At 34.6% G+C, this 25,786-nt stretch overlaps 1 protein-coding gene across 1 annotated transcript in view; it reads left to right on the top strand.

Moving 5' to 3' along the window:
• The window catches only part of LOC128658288 (uncharacterized), a 71,041-nt gene extending 45,724 nt beyond the window's left edge, over positions 1–25,317 (top strand). Inside the window, exon 2 of the mRNA XM_053712822.1 lies at positions 24,514–25,317. Coding sequence (XP_053568797.1) covers positions 24,514–25,317 — 804 coding nt within the window. The remainder of the gene's footprint in view (positions 1–24,513) is intronic.
• Positions 25,318–25,786: the final 469 nt, after the last annotated feature.

Raw genomic sequence — 25,786 nt, 5'->3', positions numbered from 1 at the left:
AACCCACATAACCTTAAACTTAGCTCATTCTCCCATGTTACTGAGGAAGAAGTTTTGGCACTTATACTGCGCTCTCACCTCACTACCTGTCCCCTTGACCCTATCCCCTCACAGCTACTCCCCTCCCCCTCTGCCACCCTTACCCCTATACTCACACACACTTTCAACCTCTCCCTCAGCATCGGTATATTTCCCTAATCGCTGAAACATGCACTGGTCACACCTATCATCAAAAAACCTTCCCTTGATCCTACCTCCCCATCCAACTACTGCCCTATTTCCCTCCTCCCTCTTGCATCAAAGCTTCTTGAAAAACTAGCTTATGCACGCCTATCCCATTTCCTTACAATAAACTCCCTCCTTGACCCATTGCAATCTGGATTTCGTCCCCATCACTCCACAGAGACAGCAATTGTTAAGGTTACCAACGACCTACTTACAGCAAAATCAAAAGGCCACTTCTCTCTGCTTATCCTCCTTGATCTGTCCGCAGCCTTTGACACTGTTGACCACCCTCTTTTGCTCCAAACCCTCCAATCCTTTGGCATATGTGACACAGCCCTCTCGTGGCTCTCTTCCTACCTGTCAAACCGTACCTTTAGTGTAGCCTTCTCTGGGGCCTCCTCTGCCCCGTCACCACTTTCTGTCGGAGTACCGCAAGGCACTGTCCTCGGTCCCCTTTTCTTCTCAATCTACACATCATCACTAGGTTCCCTAATAAAGTCCCATGGTTTACAATATCATTTGTATGCCGACGACACCCAAATCTACTTCTCTGCACCAGACCTTTCTCCTTCCTTGCTAACCCGTGTCACTAACTGTCTTTCTCACATCTCCAACTGGATGTCCTCTCACTACCTCAAGCTAAATCTCTCCAAAACTGAGCACTTTATTTTCCCCCCTTCTTCTAAACTTTCCACCCCCAATCTCTCTATAACTGTCGACAACTCCATCATTACCCCTACCCCGCATGCCCGATGTCTCAGGGTCACATTTGACTCAGATCTTTCTTTCACTCCTCACATTCAGTCCTTGGCTAAAGCCTGCTGCTTCCACCTTAAAAACATCTCTAAAATTAGACACTTCCTTACACAAGACACAACTAAGATTTTAGTCCACTCTCTCATTCTCTCCCACCTCGATTACTGCAACTCTGTCCTCTCTGGTCTCCCCACCTACAGCCTAGCTCCTTTACAATCCATAATAAATGCCTCTGCCAGACTCTTCCTTTCACATCGCTCTTCATCTGCTGCACCTCTCTGCCAATCCCTTCACTGGCTTCCTCTTGCCTCTAGGATCAAACACAAAATTCTCATTCTGACATACAAAGCCCTCAACTGCCCTACTCCCCCCTATATCTCATACCTTGTCTCCAGATACTCTCCGTCCCGTCCCCTTCGCTCTGCTCATGACCTACTCTCCTCCTCTCTTGTCACCTCATCACACTCCCGTTTACAGGACTTCTCCAGACTGGCTCCCATCTTGTGGAACTCTCTGCAACGCTCCACAAGACTCTCTTCTAGTTTTAAAAGCTTCAAGTGCTCCCTAAAGACTCTACTGTTCAGGGACGCATACAACCTACGCTAACCTTTCCAAATACCAGTTCCTCTCCTCCACTGCAATCCCCTGAACCCTCTTAGCATGTAAGCCTAAGAGTCCAGCTGTTTGTTGATCACCTTCTTAAGAGCTGACTACAACAGTGCAACTCTTGGCAGGGCCCTCTACCCATTTGATCCCTATAATTGTTTTGTTGTACTCCGCCTTTGTTAATAGCGCTGCAGAATCTGTTGGCGCTCTACAAATAACCAATAATAATAATAATAATAATAATAATAAAAAGTACCATAAACCATTACCTAAGGTACAAAAGGGGTCAAAAAGCACAATAAACTGTTACCTAAGGTACAAAGTGTCCAAAAGTGCCAAAAACCGTTACCTGAGGTAAAAAGTGTGCCATAAACAGTAATTTAAGGTAAAAATGTGCCACAAAGTACCATAAAGTAGTATTGCGTAGTCAGGTAATCTAATCCTATAGTGACCATAGCAGTGAAAAGGTAATATTGTGTATATACATGTCATGTAATCTATAATCCTATAGTGACCATAACAATGAAAAGGTAGTATTGTGTATATACGTCATGTTATCTATAATCCTATAATGACCATAGCAGTGAAAAGGTAATTTTGCGTATATACGTCATGTAATCTATAATCCTATAGTGACCATAGCAGTGAAAAAGGTAGTATTGTGTATATATGTGTCATGTAATCTATAATCCTATAGTGACCATAGCAGTGAAAAAGGTAGTATTGTGTATATACACGTCATGTAATCTATAATCCTATAGTGACTATAGCAGTGAAAAGGTAATATTGTGTATATATGTGTCATGTAATCTATAATCCTATAGTGACCATAGCAGTGAAAAGGTAATATTGTGTATATATGTGTCATGTAATCTATAATCTTATAGTGACTATATCAGTGAAAAGGTAATATTGTGTATATACGTCATGTAATCTATAATCCTATAGTGACTATAGCAGTGAAAAGGTAATATTGTGTATATACGTCATGTAATCTATAATCCTATAGTGACCATAGCAGTGAAAAGGTAATATTGTGTATATACATGTCATGTAATCTATAATCCTATAGTGACTATAGCAGTGAAAAGGTAATATTGTGTATATATGTGTCATGTAATCTATAATCCTATAGTGACCATAGCAGTGAAAAGGTAATATTGTGTATATACGTCATGTAATCTATAATCCTATAGTGACCATAGCAGTGAAAAAGTAATATTGTGTATATTGGTCATGTAATCTATAATCCTATAGTGACCATAGCAGTGAAAAGGTAATATTGTGTATATATGTGTCATGTAATCTATAATCCTATAGTGACCATAGCAGTGAAAAGGTAATATTGTGTATATATGTGTCATGTAATCTATAATCCTATAGTGACTATAGCAGTGAAAAGGTAATATTGTGTATATATGTGTCATGTAATCTATAATCCTATAGTGACTATAGCAGTGAAAAGGTGATATTGTGTATATACGTGTCATGTAATCTATAATCCTATAGAGACCATACCAGTGAAAAGGTAATATTGTGTATATACGTGTCATGTAATCTATAATCCTATAGTGACCATAGCAGTTAAAAGGTAATATTGTGTATATATACGTCATGTAATCTATAATCCTATAGTGACCATAGCAGTGAAAAGGTAATATTGTGTATATACGTCATGTAATCTATAATCCTATAGTGACCATAGCAGTGAAAAGGTAATATTGTGTATATACGTGTCATGTAATCTATAATCCTATAGTGACCATAGCAGTGAAAAGGTAATATTGTGTATATACGTGTCATGTAATCTATAATCCTATAGTGACCATAGCAGTGAAAAGGTAATATTGTGTATATACGTGTCATGTAATCTATAATCCTATAGTGACCATAGCAGTGAAAAGGTAATATTGTGTATATACGTGTCATGTAATCTATAATCCTATAGTGACCATAACAGTGAAAAGGTAATATTGTGTATATACGTGTCATGTAATCTATAATCCTATAGTGACCATAGCAGTGAAAAGGTAATATTGTGTATATACGTGTCATGTAATCTATAATCCTATAGTGACCATAGCAGTTAAAAGGTAATATTGTGTATATATACGTCATGTAATCTATAATCCTATAGTGACCATAGCAGTGAAAAGGTAATATTGTGTATATACGTCATGTAATCTATAATCCTATAGTGACCATAGCAGTGAAAAGGTAATATTGTGTATATACATGTCATGTAATCTATAATCCTATAGTGACTATAGCAGTGAAAAGGTAGTATTGTGTATATACATGTCATGTAATCTATAATCCTATAGTGACCATAGCAGTGAAAAGGTAGTATTGTGTATATACGTGTCATGTAATCTATAATCCTATAGTGACCATAGCAGTGAAAAGGTAATATTGTGTATATACGTGTCATGTAATCTATAATCCTATAGTGACCATAGCAGTGAAAAGGTAGTATTGTGTGTATACATCATGTAATCTATAATCCTATAGTGACCATAGCAGTGAAAAGGTAATATTGTGTATATACATGTCATGTAATCTATAATCCTATGTAATCTATAATTCTATAGTGACCATAGCAATGAAAAGGTAGTATTTGGTATATATGTGTCATGTAATCTATAATCCTATAGTGACAATAAGAGTGAAAAGGTAATATTGTGTATATACATCATGTAATCTATAATCCTATAGTGACTATATCAGTGAAAAGGTAATATTGTGTATATACATGTCATGTAATCTATAATTCTATAATGACCATAGCAGTGAAAAGGTAATATTGTGTATATACGTGTCATGTAATCTATAATTCTATAGTGACCATAGCAGTGAAAAGGTAATATTGTGTATATACAAATCATGTAATCTATAATTCTATAGTGACCATAGCAGTGAAAAGGTAATATTGTGTATATACACGTCATGCAATCTATAATTCTATAGTGACCATAGCAGTGAAAAGGTAATATTGTGTATATACGTGTCATGTAATCTATAACTCTATAGTCACCATAGCAGTGAAAAGGTAGTATTGTGTATATACACGTCATGTAATCTATAATTCTATAGTGACCATAGCAATGAAAAGGTAGTATTTGGTATATATGTGTCATGTAATCTATAATCCTATAGTGACCATAGCAGTGAAAAGGTAATATTGTGTATATATACGTCATGCAATCTATAATCCTATAGTGACTATAGCAGTGAAAAGGTAATATTGTGTATATACGTCATGTAATCTATAATCCTATAGTGACCATAGCAGTGAAAAGGTAATATTGTGTATATACGTCATGTAATCTATAATCCTATAGTGACTATAGCAGTGAAAAGGTAATATTGTGTATATACGTGTCATGTAATCTATAATCCTATAATGACCATAGCAGTGAAAAGGTAATATTGTGTATATACGTCATGTAATCTATAATCCTATAGTGACCATAGCAGTGAAAAGGTAATATTGTGTATATACATGTCATGTAATCTATAATCCTATAGTGACCATAGCAGTGAAAAGGTAATATTGTGTATATACGTGTCATGTAATCTATAATTCTATAGTGACCATAGCAGTGAAAAGGTAATATTGTGTATATACAAATCATGTAATCTATAATTCTATAGTCACCATAGCAGTGAAAAGGTAATATTGTGTATATACGTCATGTAATCTATACTCCTATAGTGACCATAACAGTGAAAAGGTAATAATGTGTATATACATGTTATGTAATCTATAATCCTATAGTGACTATAGCAGTGAAAAGGTAATATTGTGTGTATACGTGTCATGTAATCTATAATCCTATAGTGACCATAACAGTGAAAAGGTAGTATTGTGTATATACATGTCATGTAATCTATAATCCTATAGTGACTATATCAGTGAAAAGGTAATATTGTGTATATACGTCATGTAATCTATAATCCTATAGTGACCATAGCAGTGAAAAGGTAATATTGTGTATATACGTGTCATGTAATCTATAATCCTATAGTGACTATATCAGTGAAAAGGTAATATTGTGTATATACGTCATGTAATCTATAATCATATAGTGACCATAGCAGTGAAAAGGTAATATTGTGTATATGTGTCATGAAATCTATAATCCTATAGTGACCATAGCAGTGAAAAGGTAATTTTGTGTATATATGTGTCATGTAATCTATAATCCTATAGTGACCATAGCAGTGAAAAGGTAATATTGTGTATATACGTGTCATGTAAACTATAATCCTATAGTGACTATAGCAGTGAAAAGGTAATATTGTGTATATACGTCATGTAATCTATAATCCTATAGTGACTATAGCAGTGAAAAGGTAATATTGTGTATATATGTCATGCAATCTATAATCCTATAGTGACTATAGCAGTGAAAAGGTAATATTGTGTATATATGTGTCATGTAATCTATAATCCTATAGTGACCATAGCAGTGAAAAGGTAATTTTGTGTATATATGTCATGTAAACTATAATCCTATAGTGACTATAGCAGTGAAAAGGTAATATTGTGTATATATGTGTCATGTAATCTATAATCCTATAGTGACCATAGCAGTGAAAAGGTAATATTGTGTATATACGTCATGACTATAGCAGTGAAAAGGTAATATTGTGTGTGTATATGTGTCATGTAATCTATAATCCTATAGTGACTATAGCAGTGAAAAGGTAATATTGTGTATATATATGTCATGTAATCTATAATCCTATAGTGACCATAACAGTGAAAAGGTAGTATTGTGTATATACACGTCATGTAATCTATAATCCTATAGTGACCATAGCAGTGAAAAGGTAATATTGTGTATACGTCATGTAATCTATAATCCTATAGTGACCATAGCAGTGAAAAGGTAATATTGTGTGTATATACGTCATGTAATCTATAATCCTATAGTGACCATAGCAGTGAAAAGGTAATATTGTGTATATACATGTCATGTAATCTATAATCCTATAGTGACCATAGCAGTGAAAAGGTAATATTGTGTATATACATGTCATGTAATCTATAATCCTATAGTGACCATAGCAGTGAAAAGGTAATATTGTGTATATACGTGTCATGTAATCAATAATCCTATAGTGACCATAGCAGTGAAAAGGTAATATTGTGTATATACGTGTCATGTAATCTATAATCCTATAGTGACCATAGCAGTGAAAAGGTAATATTGTGTATATACATGTCATGAAATCTATAATCCTATAGTGACTATAGCAGTGAAAAGGTAATATTGTGTATATATACGTCATGTAATCTATAATCCTATAGTGACCATAACAGTGAAAAGGTAGTATTGTGTATATACGTCATGTAATCTATAATCCTATAGTTACCATAACAGTGAAAAGGTAATATTGTGTATATGTGTCATGTAATCTATAATCCTATAGTGACCATAGCAGTGAAAAGGTAATATTGTGTATATGTGTCATGTAATCTATAATCCTATAGTGACTATAGCAGTGAAAAGGTAATATTGTGTATATACGTGTCATGTAATCTATAATCCTATAGTGACTATAGCAGTGAAAAGGTAATATTGTGTATATACGTCATGTAATCTATAATCCTATAGTGACTATAGCAGTGAAAAGGTAATATTGTGTATATACGTCATGCAATCTATAATCCTATAGTGACTATAGCAGTGAAAAGGTAATATTGTGTATATATGTGTCATGTAATCTATAATCCTATAGTGACTATAGCAGTGAAAAGGTAATATTGTGTGTATATACGTCATGTAATCTATAATCCTATAGTGACTATAGCAGTGAAAAGGTAATATTGTGTATATGTGTCATGTAATCTATAATCCTATAGTGACCATAGCAGTGAAAAGGTAATATTGTGTATATGTGTCATGTAATCTATAATCCTATAGTGACCATAGCAGTGAAAAGGTAATATTGTGTATATACGTCATGCAATCTATAATCCTATAGTGACCATAGCAGTGAAAAGGTAATATTGTGTATATACGTGTCATGTAATCTATAATCCTATAGTGACTATAGCAGTGAAAAGGTAATATTGTGTGTATACGTCATGTAATCTATAATCATATAGTGACCATAGCAGTGAAAAGGTAGTATTGTGTATATACACGTCATGTAATCTATAATCCTATAGTGACCATAGCAGTGAAAAGGTAATATTGTGTATACGTCATGTAATCTATAATCCTATAGTGACCATAGCAGTGAAAAGGTAATATTGTGTGTATATACGTCATGTAATCTATAATCCTATAGTGACCATAGCAGTGAAAAGGTAATATTGTGTATATACGTGTCATGTAATCTATAATCCTATAGTGACCATAGCAGTGAAAAGGTAATATTGTGTATATACGTGTCATGTAATCTATAATCCTATAGTCACTATAGCAGTGAAAAGGTAATATTGTGTATATACGTCATGTAATCTATAATCCTATAGTGACTATAGCAGTGAAAAGGTAGTATTGTGTATATACGTCATGTAATCTATAATCCTATAGTGACCATAGCAGTGAAAAGGTAATATTGTGTGTATACGTCATGTAATCTATAATCCTATAGTGACTATAGCAGTGAAAAGGTAATATTGTGTGTATACGTGTCATGTAATCTATAATCCTATAGTGACCATAACAGTGAAAAGGTAATATTGTGTATATACGTGTCATGTAATCTATAATCCTATAGTGACTATAGCAGTGAAAAGGTAATATTGTGTGTATACGTGTCATGTAATCTATAATCCTATAGTGACCATAACAGTGAAAAGGTAGTATTGTGTATATACGTCATGTAATCTATAATCCTATAGTGACCATAGCAGTGAAAAGGTAGTATTGTGTATATACATGTCATGTAATCTATAATCCTATAGTGACCATAGCAGTTAAAAGGTAATATTGTGTATATACATGTCATGAAATCTATAATCCTATAGTGACCATAGCAGTGAAAAGGTAATATTGTGTATATACATGTCATGAAATCTATAATCCTATAGTGACCATAGCAGTGAAAAGGTAGTATTGTGTATATACGTCATGTAATCTATAATCCTATAGTGACTATATCAGTGAAAAGGTAATATTGTGTATATACGTCATGTAATCTATAATCCTATAGTGACTATAGCAGTGAAAAGGTAATATTGTGTATATACGTCATGCAATCTATAATCCTATAGTGACTATAGCAGTGAAAAGGTAGTATTGTGTATATACGTCATGTAATCTATAATCCTATAGTGACCATAGCAGTGAAAAGGTAATTTTGTGTATATATGTCATGTAAACTATAATCCTATAGTGACTATAGCCGTGAAAAGGTAATATTGTGTATATATGTGTCATGTAATCTATAATCCTATAGTGACCATAGCAGTGAAAAGGTAATATTGTGTATATACGTCATGACTATAGCAGTGAAAAGGTAATATTGTGTGTGTATACGTGTCATGTAATCTATAATCCTATAGTGACCATAGCAGTGAAAAGGTAATATTGTGTATATACGTGTCATGTAATCTATAATCCTATAGTGACCATAGCAGTGAAAAGGTAATATTGTGTATATATACGTCATGTAATCTATAATCCTATAGTGACCATAACAGTGAAAAGGTAGTATTGTGTATATACACGTCATGTAATCTATAATCCTATAGTGACCATAGCAGTGAAAAGGTAATATTGTGTATACGTCATGTAATCTATAATCCTATAGTGACCATAGCAGTGAAAAGGTAATATTGTGTATACGTCATGTAATCTATAATCCTATAGTGACCATAGCAGTGAAAAGGTAATATTGTGTATATACGTGTCATGTAATCTATAATCCTATAGTGACCATAGCAGTGAAAAGGTAATATTGTGTATATACATGTCATGTAATCTATAATCCTATAGTGACCATAGCAGTGAAAAGGTAATATTGTGTATATACGTGTCATGTAATCAATAATCCTATAGTGACCATAGCAGTGAAAAGGTAATATTGTGTATATACGTGTCATGTAATCTATAATCCTATAGTGACCATAGCAGTGAAAAGGTAATATTGTGTATATACATGTCATGAAATCTATAATCCTATAGTGACTATAGCAGTGAAAAGGTAATATTGTGTATATATACGTCATGTAATCTATAATCCTATAGTGACCATAACAGTGAAAAGGTAGTATTGTGTATATACGTCATGTAATCTATAATCCTATAGTGACCATAACAGTGAAAAGGTAATATTGTGTATATGTGTCATGTAATCTATAATCCTATAGTGACCATAGCAGTGAAAAGGTAATATTGTGTATATACGTGTCATGTAATCTATAATCCTATAGTGACCATAGCAGTGAAAAGGTAATATTGTGTATATATGTGTCATGTAATCTATAATCCTATAGTGACCATAGCAGTGAAAAGGTAATATTGTGTATATACATGTCATGTAATCTATAATCCTATAGTGACCATAGCAGTGAAAAGGTAATATTGTGTGTATACGTCATGTAATCTATAATCCTATAGTGACCATAGCAGTGAAAAGGTAGTATTGTGTATATACGTCATGTAATCTATAATCCTATAGTGACCATAGCAGTGAAAAGGTAATATTGTGTATATACGTGTCATGTAATCTATAATCCTATAGTGACCATAGCAGTGAAAAGGTAATTTTGTGTATATATGTCATGTAAACTATAATCCTATAGTGACTATAGCAGTGAAAAGGTAATATTGTGTATATACGTCATGTAATCTATAATCCTATAGTGACTATATCAGTGAAAAGGTAATATTGTGTATATACGTCATGTAATCTATAATCCTATAGTGACTATAGCAGTGAAAAGGTAATATTGTGTATATACGTCATGCAATCTATAATCCTATAGTGACTATAGCAGTGAAAAGGTAATATTGTGTATATATGTGTCATGTAATCTATAATCCTATAGTGACCATAGCAGTGAAAAGGTAATTTTGTGTATATATGTCATGTAAACTATAATCCTATAGTGACTATAGCAGTGAAAAGGTAATATTGTGTATATATGTGTCATGTAATCTATAATCCTATAGTGACCATAGCAGTGAAAAGGTAATATTGTGTATATACGTCATGACTATAGCAGTGAAAAGGTAATATTGTGTATATATGTGTCATGTAATCTATAATCCTATAGTGACCATAGCAGTGAAAAGGTAATATTGTGTATATACGTGTCATGTAATCTATAATCCTATAGTGACCATAGCAGTGAAAAGGTAATATTGTGTATATATACGTCATGTAATCTATAATCCTATAGTGACCATAACAGTGAAAAGGTAGTATTGTGTATATACACGTCATGTAATCTATAATCCTATAGTGACCATAGCAGTGAAAAGGTAATATTGTGTATACGTCATGTAATCTATAATCCTATAGTGACCATAGCAGTGAAAAGGTAATATTGTGTATACGTCATGTAATCTATAATCCTATAGTGACCATAGCAGTGAAAAGGTAATATTGTGTATATACATGTCATGTAATCTATAATCCTATAGTGACCATAGCAGTGAAAAGGTAATATTGTGTATATACGTGTCATGTAATCTATAATCCTATAGTGACCATAGCAGTGAAAAGGTAATATTGTGTATATACATGTCATGTAATCTATAATCCTATAGTGACCATAGCAGTGAAAAGGTAATATTGTGTATATACGTGTCATGTAATCAATAATCCTATAGTGACCATAGCAGTGAAAAGGTAATATTGTGTATATACGTGTCATGTAATCTATAATCCTATAGTGACCATAGCAGTGAAAAGGTAATATTGTGTATATACATGTCATGAAATCTATAATCCTATAGTGACTATAGCAGTGAAAAGGTAATATTGTGTATATATACGTCATGTAATCTATAATCCTATAGTGACCATAACAGTGAAAAGGTAGTATTGTGTATATACGTCATGTAATCTATAATCCTATAGTGACCATAACAGTGAAAAGGTAATATTGTGTATATGTGTCATGTAATCTATAATCCTATAGTGACCATAGCAGTGAAAAGGTAATATTGTGTATATACGTGTCATGTAATCTATAATCCTATAGTGACCATAGCAGTGAAAAGGTAATATTGTGTATATATGTGTCATGTAATCTATAATCCTATAGTGACCATAGCAGTGAAAAGGTAATATTGTGTATATACATGTCATGTAATCTATAATCCTATAGTGACCATAGCAGTGAAAAGGTAATATTGTGTATATATGTGTCATGTAATCTATAATCCTATAGTGACCATAGCAGTGAAAAGGTAATATTGTGTATATACGTCATGTAATCTATAATCCTATAGTGACCATAGCAGTGAAAAGGTAATATTGTGTATATACGTGTCATGTAATCTATAATCCTATAGTGACCATAGCAGTGAAAAGGTAATTTTGTGTATATACATGTCATGAAATCTATAATCCTATAGTGACTATAGCAGTGAAAAGGTAATATTGTGTATATACGTGTCATGTAATCTATAATCCTATAGTGACCATAGCAGTGAAAAGGTAATATTGTGTATATACGTCATGACCATAGCAGTGAAAAGGTAATATTGTGTGTGTATACGTGTCATGTAATCTATAATCCTATAGTGACCATAGCAGTGAAAAGGTAATATTGTGTATATATGTCATGTAATCTATAATCCTATAGTGACCATAGCAGTGAAAAGGTAATATTGTGTATATACGTCATGCAATCTATAATCCTATAGTGACCATAGCAGTGAAAAGGTAATATTGTGTATATACGTGTCATGTAATCTATAATCCTATAGTGACTATAGCAGTGAAAAGGTAGTATTGTGTATATACGTCATGTAATCTATAATCCTATAGTGACCATATCAGTGAAAAGGTAATATTGTGTGTATACGTCATGTAATCTATAATCATATAGTGACCATAGCAGTGAAAAGGTAGTATTGTGTATTTACACGTCATGTAATCTATAATCCTATAGTGACCATAGCAGTGAAAAGGTAATATTGTGTATACGTCATGTAATCTATAATCCTATAGTGACCATAGCAGTGAAAAGGTAATATTGTGTGTATATACGTCATGTAATCTATAATCCTATAGTGACCATAGCAGTGAAAAGGTAATATTGTGTATATACATGTCATGTAATCTATAATCCTATAGTGACCATAGCAGTGAAAAGGTAATATTGTGTATATAAGTGTCATGTAATCTATAATCCTATAGTGACCATAGCAGTGAAAAGGTAATATTGTGTATATACGTCATGTAATCTATAATCCTATAGTGACCATAGCAGTGAAAAGGTAATATTGTGTATATACATGTCATGAAATCTATAATCCTATAGTGACTATAGCAGTGAAAAGGTAATATTGTGTATATATACGTCATGTAATCTATAATCCTATAGTGACCATAGCAGTGAAAAGGTAATATTGTGTGTATACGTCATGTAATCTATAATCATATAGTGACCATAGCAGTGAAAAGGTAGTATTGTGTATATACGTCATGTAATCTATAATCCTATAGTGACCATAGCAGTGAAAAGGTAATATTGTGTGTATACGTCATGTAATCTATAATCATATAGTGACTATAGCAGTGAAAAGGTAATATTGTGTATATACGTGTCATGTAATCTATAATCCTATAGTGACTATAGCAGTGAAAAGGTAATATTGTGTGTATATACGTCATGTAATCTATAATCCTATAGTGACCATAGCAGTGAAAAGGTAATATTGTGTATATACATGTCATGTAATCTATAATCCTATAGTGACCATAGCAGTGAAAAGGTAATATTGTGTGTATACGTCATGTAATCTATAATACTATAGTGACTATAGCAGTGAAAAGGTAATATTGTGTATATACGTCATGTAATCTATAATCCTATAGTGACCATAGCAGTGAAAAGGTAATATTGTGTATATACATGTTATGTAATCTATAATCCTATAGTGACCATAGCAGTGAAAAGGTAATATTGTGTATATACATGTCATGTAATCTATAATCCTATAGTGACCATAGCAGTGAAAAGGTAATATTGTGTATATATGTCATGTAATCTATAATCCTATAGTGACCATAGCAGTGAAAAGGTAGTATTGTGTATATACGTGTCATGTAATCTATAATCCTATAGTGACTATAGCAGTGAAAAGGTAATATTGTGTATATACGTCATGTAATCTATAATCCTATAGTGACCATAGCAGTGAAAAGGTAATATTGTGTATATACGTCATGTAATCTATAATACTATAGTGACCATAGCAGTGAAAAGGTAATATTGTGTATATACATGTCATGAAATCTATAATCCTATAGTGACCATAGCAGTGAAAAGGTAATATTGTGTATATACGTCATGCAATCTATAATCCTATAGTGACCATAGCAGTGAAAAGGTAATATTGTGTATATATACGTCATGTAATCTATAATCATATAGTGACCATAGCAGTGAAAAGGTAATATTGTGTGTATACGTCATGTAATCTATAATCCTATAGTGACCATAGCAGTGAAAAGGTAATATTGTGTGTATACGTCATGTAATCTATAATACTATAGTGACCATAGCAGTGAAAAGGTAATATTGTGTATATACGTCATGTAATCTATAATCCTATAGTGACTATAGCAGTGAAAAGGTAATATTGTGTATATACGTCATGTAATCTATAATACTATAGTGACCATAGCAGTGAAAAGGTAATATTGTGTATATACATCATGTAATCTATAATCCTATAGTGACCATAGCAGTGAAAAGGTAATATTGTGTATATACTTCATGTAATCTATAATCCTATAGTGACCATAGCAGTGAAAAGGTAATATTGTGCTTATATGTGTCATGTAATCTATAATCCTATAGTGACCATAGCAGTGAAAAGGTAATATTGTGCTTATATGTGTCATGTAATCTATAATCCTATAGTGACCATAGCAGTGAAAAGGTAATATTGTTTACATACGTCATGTAATCTATAATCATATAGTGACCATAGCAGTGAAAAGGTAGTATTGTGTATATACGTGTAATGTAATCTATAATCCTATAGTGACCATAGCAGTGAAAAGGTAATATTGTTTATATACGTGTCATGTAATCTATAATCCTATAGTGACCATAGCAGTGAAAAGGTAATATTGTTTATATACGTGTCATGTAATCTATAATCCTATAGTGACCATAGCAGTGAAAAGGTAGTATTGTGTATATACGTCATGTAATCTATAATCATATAGTGACCATAGCAGTGAAAAGGTAGTATTGTGTATATACGTCATGTAATCTATAATCCTATAGTGACTATAGCAGTGAAAAGGTAATATTGTTTATATACGTGTCATGTAATCTATAATCCTATAGTGACCATAGCAGTGAAAAGGTAATATTGTGTATATACGTCATGTAATCTATAATCATATAGTGACCATAGCAGTGAAAAGGTAGTATTGTGTATATACGTCATGTAATCTATAATTCTATAGTGACCATAGCAGTGAAAAGGTAATATTGTTTATATACGTGTAATGTAATCTATAATCCTATAGTGACCATAGCAGTGAAAAGGTAATATTGTTTATATACGTGTCATGTAATCTATAATCCTATAGTGACCATAGCAGTGAAAAGGTAATATTGTTTATATACGTGTCATGTAATCTATAATCCTATAGTGACCATAGCAGTGAAAATGTAATATTGTGTATATGTGTCATGTAATCTATAATCCTATAGTGACTATAGCAGTGAAAAGGTAATATTGTGTATATATGTGTCATGTAATCTATAATCCTATAGTCACTATAGCAGTGAAAAGGTAATATTGTGTATATACGTCATGTAATCTATAATCCTATAGTGACTATAGCAGTGAAAAGGTAGTATTGTGTATATACGTGTCATGTAATCTATAATCCTATAGTGACCATAGCAGTGAAAAGGTAATATTGTGTATATACGTCATGTAATCTACAATACTATAGTGACCATAGCAGTGAAAAGGTAATATTGTGTATATACGTGTCATGTAATCTATAATCCTATAGTGACCATAGCAGTGAAAAGGTAATATTGTGTATATACGTCATGTAATCTATAATCCTATAGTGACCATAGCAGTGAAAAGGTAATATTGTGTATATACGTCATGTAATCTATAATCCTATAGTGACCATAACAGTGAAAAGGTAATATTGTGTATATACGTGTCATGTAATCTATAATCCTATAGTGACCATAGCAGTGAAAAGGTAATATTGTGTATATACGTGTCATGTAATCTATAATCCTATAGTGACCATAGCAGTGAAAAGGTAATATTGTGTATATACGTGTCATGTAATCTATAATCCTATAGTGACCATAACAGTGAAAAGGTAGTATTGTGTATATACGTCATGTAATCTATAATCCTATAGTGACCATAGCAGTGAAAAGGTAATATTGTGTATATACATGTCATGTAATCTATAATCCTATAGTGACCATAGCAGTGAAAAGGTAATATTGTGTATATACGTGTCATGTAATCTATAATTCTATAGTGACTATAGCAGTGAAAAGGTAATATTGTGTATATACATGTCATGTAATCTATAATCCTATAGTGACCATAGCAGTGAAAAGGTAATATTGTGTATATACGTGTCATGTAATCTATAATTCTATAGTGACTATAGCAGTGAAAAGGTAATATTGTGTATATACGTCATGTAATCTATAATCCTATAGTGACTATAGCAGTGAAAAGGTAATATTGTGTATATACGTGTCATGAAATCTATAATCCTATAGTGACCATAGCAGTGAAAAGGTAATATTGTGTATATACATGTCATGTAATCTATAATCCTATAGTGACCATAGCAGTGAAAAGGTAATATTGTGTATATATACGTCATGTAATCTATAATCCTATAGTGACTATAGCAGTGAAAAGGTAATATTGTGTATATACGTCATGTAATCTATAATCCTATAGTGACCATAGCAGTGAAAAGGTAGTATTGTGTATATACATGTCATGTAATCTATAATCCTATAGTGACTATAGCAGTGAAAAGGTAATATTGTGTATATACGTCATGTAATCTATAATCCTATAGTGACTATAGCAGTGAAAAGGTAATATTGTGTATATACGTCATGTAATCTATAATCCTATAGTGACTATAGCAGTGAAAAGGTAGTATTGTGTATATACATGTCATGTAATCTATAATTCTATAGTGACTATAGCAGTGAAAAGGTAATATTGTGTATATACGTGTCATGTAATCTATAATCCTATAGTGACTATAGCAGTGAAAAGGTAATATTGTGTATATACGTCATGTAATCTATAATCCTATAGTGACCATAGCAGTGAAAAGGTAATATTGTGTATATACGTCATGTAATCTATAATCCTATAGTGACCATAGCAATGAAAAGGTAATATTGTGTATATACGTGTCAAGTAATCTATAATCCTATAGTGACTATAGCAGTGAAAAGGTAATATTGTGTATATACGTGTCATGTAATCTATAATCCTATAGTGACCATAGCAGTGAAAAGGTAATATTGTGTACATACGTCATGTAATCTATAATCCTATAGTGACCATAGCAGTGAAAAGGTAGTATTGTGTATATACGTCATGTAATCTACAATCCTATAGTGACCATAGCAGTGAAAAGGTAATATTGTGTACATACGTCATGTAATCTATAATCCTATAGTGACCATAGCAGTGAAAAGGTAATATTGTGTATATACGTGTCATGTAATCTATAATCCTATAGTGACCATAGCAGTGAAAAGATAATATTGTGTATATACATCATGTAATCTATAATCCTATAGTGACCATAGCAGTGAAAAGGTAATATTGTGTATATATGTGTCATGTAATCTATAATCCTATAGTGACCATAGCAGTGAAAAGGTAATATTGTGTATATGTGTCATGTAATCTATAATCCTATAGTGACTATAGCAGTGAAAAGGTAATATTGTGTACATACGTGTCATGTAATCTATAATCCTATAGTGACTATAGCAGTGAAAAGGTAATATTGTGTATATACGTCATGTAATCTATAATCCTATAGTGACTATAGCAGTGAAAAGGTAATATTGTGTATATACGTCATGTAATCTATAATCCTATAGTGACCATAGCAGTGAAAAGGTAATATTGTGTGTATATGTGTCATGTAATCTATAATCCTATAGTGACCATAGCAGTGAAAAGGTAATATTGTGTATATACGTGTCATGTAATCTATAATCCTATAGTGACTATAGCAGTGAAAAGGTAATATTGTGTGTATACGTGTCATGTAATCTATAATCCTATAGTGACCATAGCAGTGAAAAGGTAACATTAGGGACAATGGGGGGTTTTAAAAAAAAAAAAAGAAAATGGTGCCGGTACTCATTGATTGATATATTGTGCTCAGTAACTTTGAGAAAAGCAAAAGTTTATTTACAATGCTTGATATATTTTGCAGCCCCCTCTTGTAGAGTATTTATATAGTAATTACAAATATTACCTGTTATGAGATGGCAGTACTCAGTACCGGTGAGTACCCCCAAAAAGCCCCGATTGTGAATAAACATTATCAAATCCATAAGAGCTTTCCAAAGTTTCATGCATTGGGTTTTTGCAAGCTTTTTACATCTGAGATCCCCCAAGGCAGAACATACAGTGATCTGAGATGTCATCGCAGAAAATGCAGCAGGTCTGCAGAAAGAACAGGACACTTGCAGGAACTGTTCATTTAACTTTTAATCGCTGCTCCACATTAGGCTGTTCTCTTCAAATAGAGCTGTTCTCTGGCTGCGCTGTGTAAGTTTTCCTTACCACAGTTCATACAGAGCAAAGTAGTGTTTGAAGTGAACAGTCAAATATTCAGTAGTGCTGTCAAGCAGTAGGGCATTAATTGACTGTCTCTCATAGATTGTTTCAAGCCCGTCCCCTAGCTTTTCACAGTTTGCAAAGCTGTTTTTTTTTCTAAATGTAAGACGTTCGTATGAGCAATGCACCTAATTTGCAATGCAATTTTCAACTAATGCACTATATTATAAAACTTTAAATATTGCTTTATTCTCCAGTTAACTAACACATTACAATTTAACTGGTGTTTTAGTGTAACTGCCTAATTTAAAATTGAATTTTATTTAAAAAAAATGACCTGCAGAAAATTTTTCACTAAAAAAATCTCATCGCAAAAAGTGAAAAAAAGTTCTGCCTCTGGGCTGAGATCATTCCAATCCATTAGAAGCATTATTTCCAGCAATCCATTTGGTAAAACGTTCACAAATAAAATTGTCATCATGCGGTTTTCATGTGGTTTGTCACAACATTGACACCAATACCTACACTGAGAAACAGTAATCACAGCAAAACACTTCTGAGCAGATTATTGGAGTTATCTTATGCAGACCTTAACTTATAATTATTTTTTGTCAGTTTTAAAAGGGATTTGACTGTTTTCCTCGGCTATGGAATTTAGTACAGGCATCCAAATGTCCCAATATAATCCCAATGATACTTTGTGTGTTTAAAGACAAATATAAAATGACTTCAAATGTTATAAAATTGCACATGTATGAACTGGTCAATGAAACACGGTCCTTATCAGTACTGAATAAACGACACAGCATATTTTACTTTAGTTACATATTGTTTGCTTCCATTAGGGTTTGTGACATTTCCTATGAGAACCTTGTGAAACCTCTGCTTATTATACTAATATTGTGTTTAACCAGACATTTGTGCATCAGACTCATAAACCACACAACTTTTACTAACTTAAGTTCAGCTCCTATATTGCAATGGCTTAGACACTGATACTAGGAATCAGGTTATCTAATCCAAAGAAGCAAAACACAAATGTGCGTATTTTGACAACACAACATAAAGATCCATCTGATTTGCTTATATTGCGTTATGAAGTGTAGGCGTAAAATGTACAGAAAAATTAGAAAGGCAGTGGTGACCCGGTCATCAAACTGTAAAGTGATGTTAACTTTCCCCTTTGTCTAAACAGATTGAGTGATATTTTAGATGGTTTAGTTCATCAGTTGTAATAAATTTGCACTAGAATTTACTTTTTAATATAGTTATGTAATTCCAATTCCCCGCACTCCACCGCCCACTTTAAAAGTCATTTTTTCTGTGAGCTAAAGTTTTGAAATATTTTCCAATCCTCGCTCTAGTTACAACAAAAGTGCCTTAAGGGGAGAGTGCTGATTTCAAACCTTTAGCTCTAGCGCAAATTCATTGCAACTGATAACCTAAACTCCATTTAAAATATCACTAAGGTCACACACGAGATCTTAGTGTGTTTCACTTGCACAAGAGAATGAATACAGAAAATAGCCTCCTACATCTAATTTCAATGTGAATCAGAGGTTACCCAAAGACTAGACAGAAGTCAGGAAGTCATATAACATGATGTAATAAAAAGCATTCCTCAAATATTACATAGGAATCAATAGGTCACCCAAGTGAACAATAATTTGAGAGAGGAACTATTAGGTTTCCAAATAACAAAACAGGAAAAGATCCAGTATTACATAGAAAGTTCAAAATCACAAAAAACAGAAGCGCTACACAAATATCATGCTATTACCAAAACACTAGACAGAATATGGAGATCAATTAACACTACATTTGAGCCAAGAGACTTTGAACAGTAAACAGACAAATGAGGTTAATCGTCACTATACAGATCTCAAATGGTCCTCTGTATGGGCAGGTATGAGGTCAGTAAACACTACACATAAAATCACTGTATAGGCACTATTCCACCATCAGTGGTGAGATGGGTTAATAAACTATGCGCTGTGTAGTCTTACTATGTAATTTGAATCAATAAATTCTGTTTATTTTGAACACAATATAGATACAAACAGTTAGATCTAAAAGTTTGAAATAAAAATATAGTCTAAATCACTGTTAGTTAAAACAAATATTTAAAACAGATAGTTAAAACAAATAGGTTGGCCAACCTAAAAACATGAGTCGGATGAATCAATATAATATGCTATAATCTCATAGATGTATTGGATAAGCAAGTTAATATATTTATATATGTCTGGATATATTTGAGCCTAGGTAAAGATTGCAGATATTTGTGGATCTGATGTGGGGCAATTTATGATACAATAAAGTATTCACAAAGAATATTTGCAATATTTAGTGATATTTATTTCAGTGTAAAAATAAAAACTTACAAACAATTTTCATCAATAGTATCAGCCTTAAACGTATAAATGATTGCATAAAATAATTTAGTAAAATATTGAAAGGATGAAAGGATGAAAATAGCAGTGTACTGCTTAAGCTGGTAAGTGTTAATAGAGTGGAAGTCTTTATTGCGGCAATTGTATGCTCGACAATGAATGTACTTTCTTAATGTACTCACAGTTACAGGTGTCTTTAGCGTTTTTTTCTGTTCGTCTATCTCTGTTGTTTTGATTTTCGTGTTGTCCCTTTTTTTTGAGTGCCTTTTGTCCACACTGTGTGTTCGTGGTGGAGTGAATGCTGGAATAGTTGCAATGGTGTGTGGTTACTGTTACCACTCCTAAATCTTCCAAATAGCAGGGAGTTAGCTCCGTACTCTCTTTGTTTCAGAGTACTTCCCTTTGCAGGTGTCAGCAGGTTCTGTTGTTTCTTGGCGGTCTGAAAAAAAGGACTAAGTAGTTTGCGGTTTATTTGTGGAAACGCTTAATGTTCCTTTAAAAAAGGCTGTTTTAAACAGCTGAAACGCGTTGCTAACTCCTTGCTACCTTGAAGATTTCCACAAGTTCACTTTTGTAGTGGACCGCAAAGCCAATATCTGATCTACAAACATAACGCTTGAAAGGAACATTAAGCGTTTCCACAAATAAACCGCAAACTACTGCTAACTCCTTGCTACCTTGAAGATTTCCACAAGTTCCCTTTTGTAGTGGACCGCAAAGCCAACATCTGATCTGATCTACAAACATAACGCTTGAAAGGAACATTAAGCGTTTCCACAAATAAACCGCAAACTACTTAGTCCTTTTTTTCAGACCGCCAAGAAACAACAGAAGCACACTTAATAACAGCCAGCAAGAAGGAACCTGCTGACACCTGCAAAGGGAAGTACTCTGAAACAAAGAGAGTACGGAGCTAACTCCCTGCTATTTGGAAGATTTAGGAGTGGTAACAGTAACCACACACCATTGCAACTATTCCAGCATTCACTCCACCACGAACACACAGTGTGGACAAAAGGCACTCAAAAAAAAGGGACAACACGAAAATCAAAACAACAGAGATAGACGAACAGAAAAAAACGCTAAAGACACCTGTAACTGTGAGTACATTAAGAAAGTTCATGTAAAAAGCGGATCACGCCAATCTCAAAGCAGTACTCTATAACTTTACTTTTGCCGACTCCAAAAACTTGCGTAGTGACACGCCCACACACAAACATTTACGAAGGACATAACAGCGAAGCTTAATAAGCAGTTCATTGTCGAGCATACAATTGCCGCAATAAAGACTTCCACTCTTTTAACACTTACCAGCTTAAGCAGTACACTGCTATTTCCAGGTTCTCTACAAAAAGACTTTCACACTTTCAGTATTTTACTAAATTATTTTATGCAATCATTTATACGTTTAAGGCTGATACTATTGATGAAAATTGTTTGTAAGTTTTTATTTTTACAATGAAATAAATATCACTAAATATTGCAAATATTCTTTGTGAATACTTTATTGTATCATAAATTGCCCCACATCAGATCCACAAATATCTGCAATCTTTACCTAGGCTCAAATATATCCAGACATATATAAATATATTAACTTGCTTATCCAATACATCTATGAGATTATAGCATATTATATTGATTCATCCGACTCATGTTTTTAGGTTGGCCAACCTATTTGTTTTAACTATCTGTTTTAAATATTTGTTTTAACTAACAGTGATTTAGACTATATTTGTATTTCAAACTTTTAGATCTAACTGTTTGTATCTATATTGTGTTCAAAATAAACAGAATTTATTGATTCAAATTACATAGTAAGACTATCTTTCCATATCGGGTAATTAAGCCGTAGCGCTTAAGAGTCTTATCCTTCCCAGAACTATTCCACCATCAACCCAAAAGTCAACAAGACAGCCAACCCATGCTTTCTAATAATCTGACTTTATAAATAAGCTCAGTGTTTGCCGACATCTGGTAAAATCCAGTATTCTATAGGTTTATCTAGGTGCAACCTCCCTGGCATACTGCTGGATTTATTAGTGCATGATGTCTGCAGCTATACCTCATGTCTCCATCTCTTGTCCCGTGATGTACTAGCCTGTCTCACAGAGCTGTACGCCTTCTAATGTCTGATAGTCACTTTGGATACTATCTGACCAAGACTTCTTCCAGAATCTCAAAATTTTAGGCTTATCATTCAGAATTTTAAAAATGATATCTGTTAACCTCTTGCACTGAGGCTTCCTTCGAGGATACTCAATCTGATTTTTATCTCTAGATCCATCCAGATTTGTAGATATCTTCTCAAAAACTCACCTTCAGGGAGATAAATCATCAACTTATTTTACTGAGCATTATATTGTAAAGTACGTGTCTGCTTAAAGTGAATGTAAAGTTTCATCAAGTAGTGCCCGGTTTTTTAAAAATACTATTAAAAACAGGGGCACTTTGATTGATAAAATTTTACATTGCACCATATTTGTAGAAATACCTCTTCGTCTTGAAAGCCGCTCCAGCGCTTTGCCAGCCCGTTGCAAGCCTCTTCCTACGTCAGCAATGACGATTCGGGCATCCTCCGATCAAGGCTTCCCCCCCCCCCGGCAACGCTGTGATTGAAGGAAGGCCGGAATTGTCTTTTCTGACTAAGGAAAAGACTTGCAACGGGCGGGGGAAGCGACACCATCAGCGATCAGGCTTTCAAGACGAAGAGGTAAGTGTTTCTACAAATATGGTGAAATGTAAAGTTTCATCAATGAAAGTGCCCCTGTTTCTAATAGTATTTTTAAAAACCGGGCACTACTTGATGAAAATTTACATTCACTTTAACATACAGCACATTAGTGATTTCCCCTTAATGAGATGACCAGTTCCATTAAAACCATCCCTGAGGAGCATTGTATAACTGCTAGATGACTTGTACAATCTCTCCAGACCAGAGCTTTAGAGAATTGGGTTAAATGTCTGGTACAACTGTTTGGCCTCCACATGCATTTGGTGCCTGAGCATATTTAGTTTGGCCTATGTCTCTCTCCATGGATTTCTCACTATTAACCATTGCCTCTCTCTCTAACAATCAATTTCTTATTGGTCTCAAGCTGGATCACTTCATATAGCAATTGCCTTTCACTTTGTTCATGACTTCTCCCCTATGTCACCCAGCATGTTACTGGCCTGTCATCTCAGTGATTTGTGCACAGTGATGCCATGTGTTAGACAATGTTTAGCCTAAATGTCCACATGTGTTAGCAGCAGGTCATCCTGAGTATACCTGTGTTTTAACCACTTGTCACCATATGGTGGAGTCGACCCTTGTCACCCTAAGTAACCCCAAGCTTTGGCTGCTTGTCATCCTAGGTGTCTCAATGCACTTGTTACACTCAGTGTCCCTGAAGGTTAGCTAAATGTGAGTTTGTGTGTCCCCATGTGTTAACCATTTGTCACCCTAAGTGTCACCATGTGTTAGAATTTGTCATATTGAGTATCCCCATGTATTAGATATTTGACCCCCTGAGTGTGTACATATGTTAGCAATATGTCACCACTAGTGCCCCCCTGTGTCAGACACTTGTCACACTGAGGGTCCCCCTGTGTCAGACACTTGTCACACTGATTGCCCCCCTGTGTCAGACACATGTCACACTGAGGGTCCCCCTGTGTCAGACACTTGTCACACTGAGGGTCCCCCTGTGTCAGACACTTGTCACACTGATTGCCCCCCTGTGTCAGACACTTGTCACACTGAGGGTCCCCCTGTGTCAGACACATGTCACACTGAGGGTCCCCCTGTGTCAGACACTTGTCACACTGAGGGTCCCCCTGTGTCAGACACTTGTCACACTGATTGCCCCCCTGTGTCAGACACTTGTCACACTGAGGGTCCCCCTGTGTCAGACACATGTCACACTGAGGGTCCCCCTGTGTCAGACACTTGTCACACTGAGGGTCCCCCTGTGTCAGACACTTGTCACACTGAGGGTCCCCCTGTGTCAGACACATGTCACACTGAGGGTCCCCCTGTGTCAGACACATGTCACACTGAGGGTCCCCCTGTGTCAGACACTTGTCACACTGAGGGTCCCCCTGTGTCAGACACTTATCACACTGATTGCCCCCCTGTGTCAGACACTTCTCACACTGAGGGTCCCCCTGTGTCAGACACATGTCACACTGAGGGTCCCCCTGTGTCAGACACTTGTCACACTGAGGGTCCCCCTGTGTCAGACACTTGTCACACTGATTGCCCCCCTGTGTCAGACACTTGTCACACTGATTGCCCCCCTGTGTCAGACACTTGTCACACTGAGGGTCCCCCTGTGTCAGACACATGTGTCAGACACTTGTCACACTGAGGGTCCCCATATGTTAGCCGTTTACCCTGAGAGCCCGTTGTGCTAGCAGCATGTGAGCTTAGTGTGCCCCTGTAATAGCATTTTTTACTAGTGTCCCATGTGCCAGTTGTCTGACCCCCATACACCCGCCCTTGGTACCAGTCTCACCACTCAACTGCGGGCTCCCTGCGGTAAATGCACTGATCGGTGGTGCGGGGAGCGGCCGGGGGCTCATCCCGTGCGGCAGGTGGAGCGGCTCAGGGCGGTGTCTCCGGACGGTTCCCGGTGATGCCCTCTATACAGCAGGTGTGATGCCGCCCTCAGTATAGCGCACTGTGTCCCTCCATCACCGGATACACTGTACCCCCTATCCCGGCTTCCTCTGTCAATTGCGCCCGCTGTGTCCCACCCAGTCCCGTCCCGTATTCCCCGTCCCCGGCGCTGTCCCTGGTGCTGCAGAGGATCCGGATACTCCCACAATGCACCGCGA

This window comes from Bombina bombina, chromosome 4 (genome assembly GCF_027579735.1).
Source record: "Bombina bombina isolate aBomBom1 chromosome 4, aBomBom1.pri, whole genome shotgun sequence".
Taxonomy (NCBI): domain Eukaryota; kingdom Metazoa; phylum Chordata; class Amphibia; order Anura; family Bombinatoridae; genus Bombina; species Bombina bombina.
This window is presented reverse-complemented; position numbering and strand designations above follow the sequence as displayed.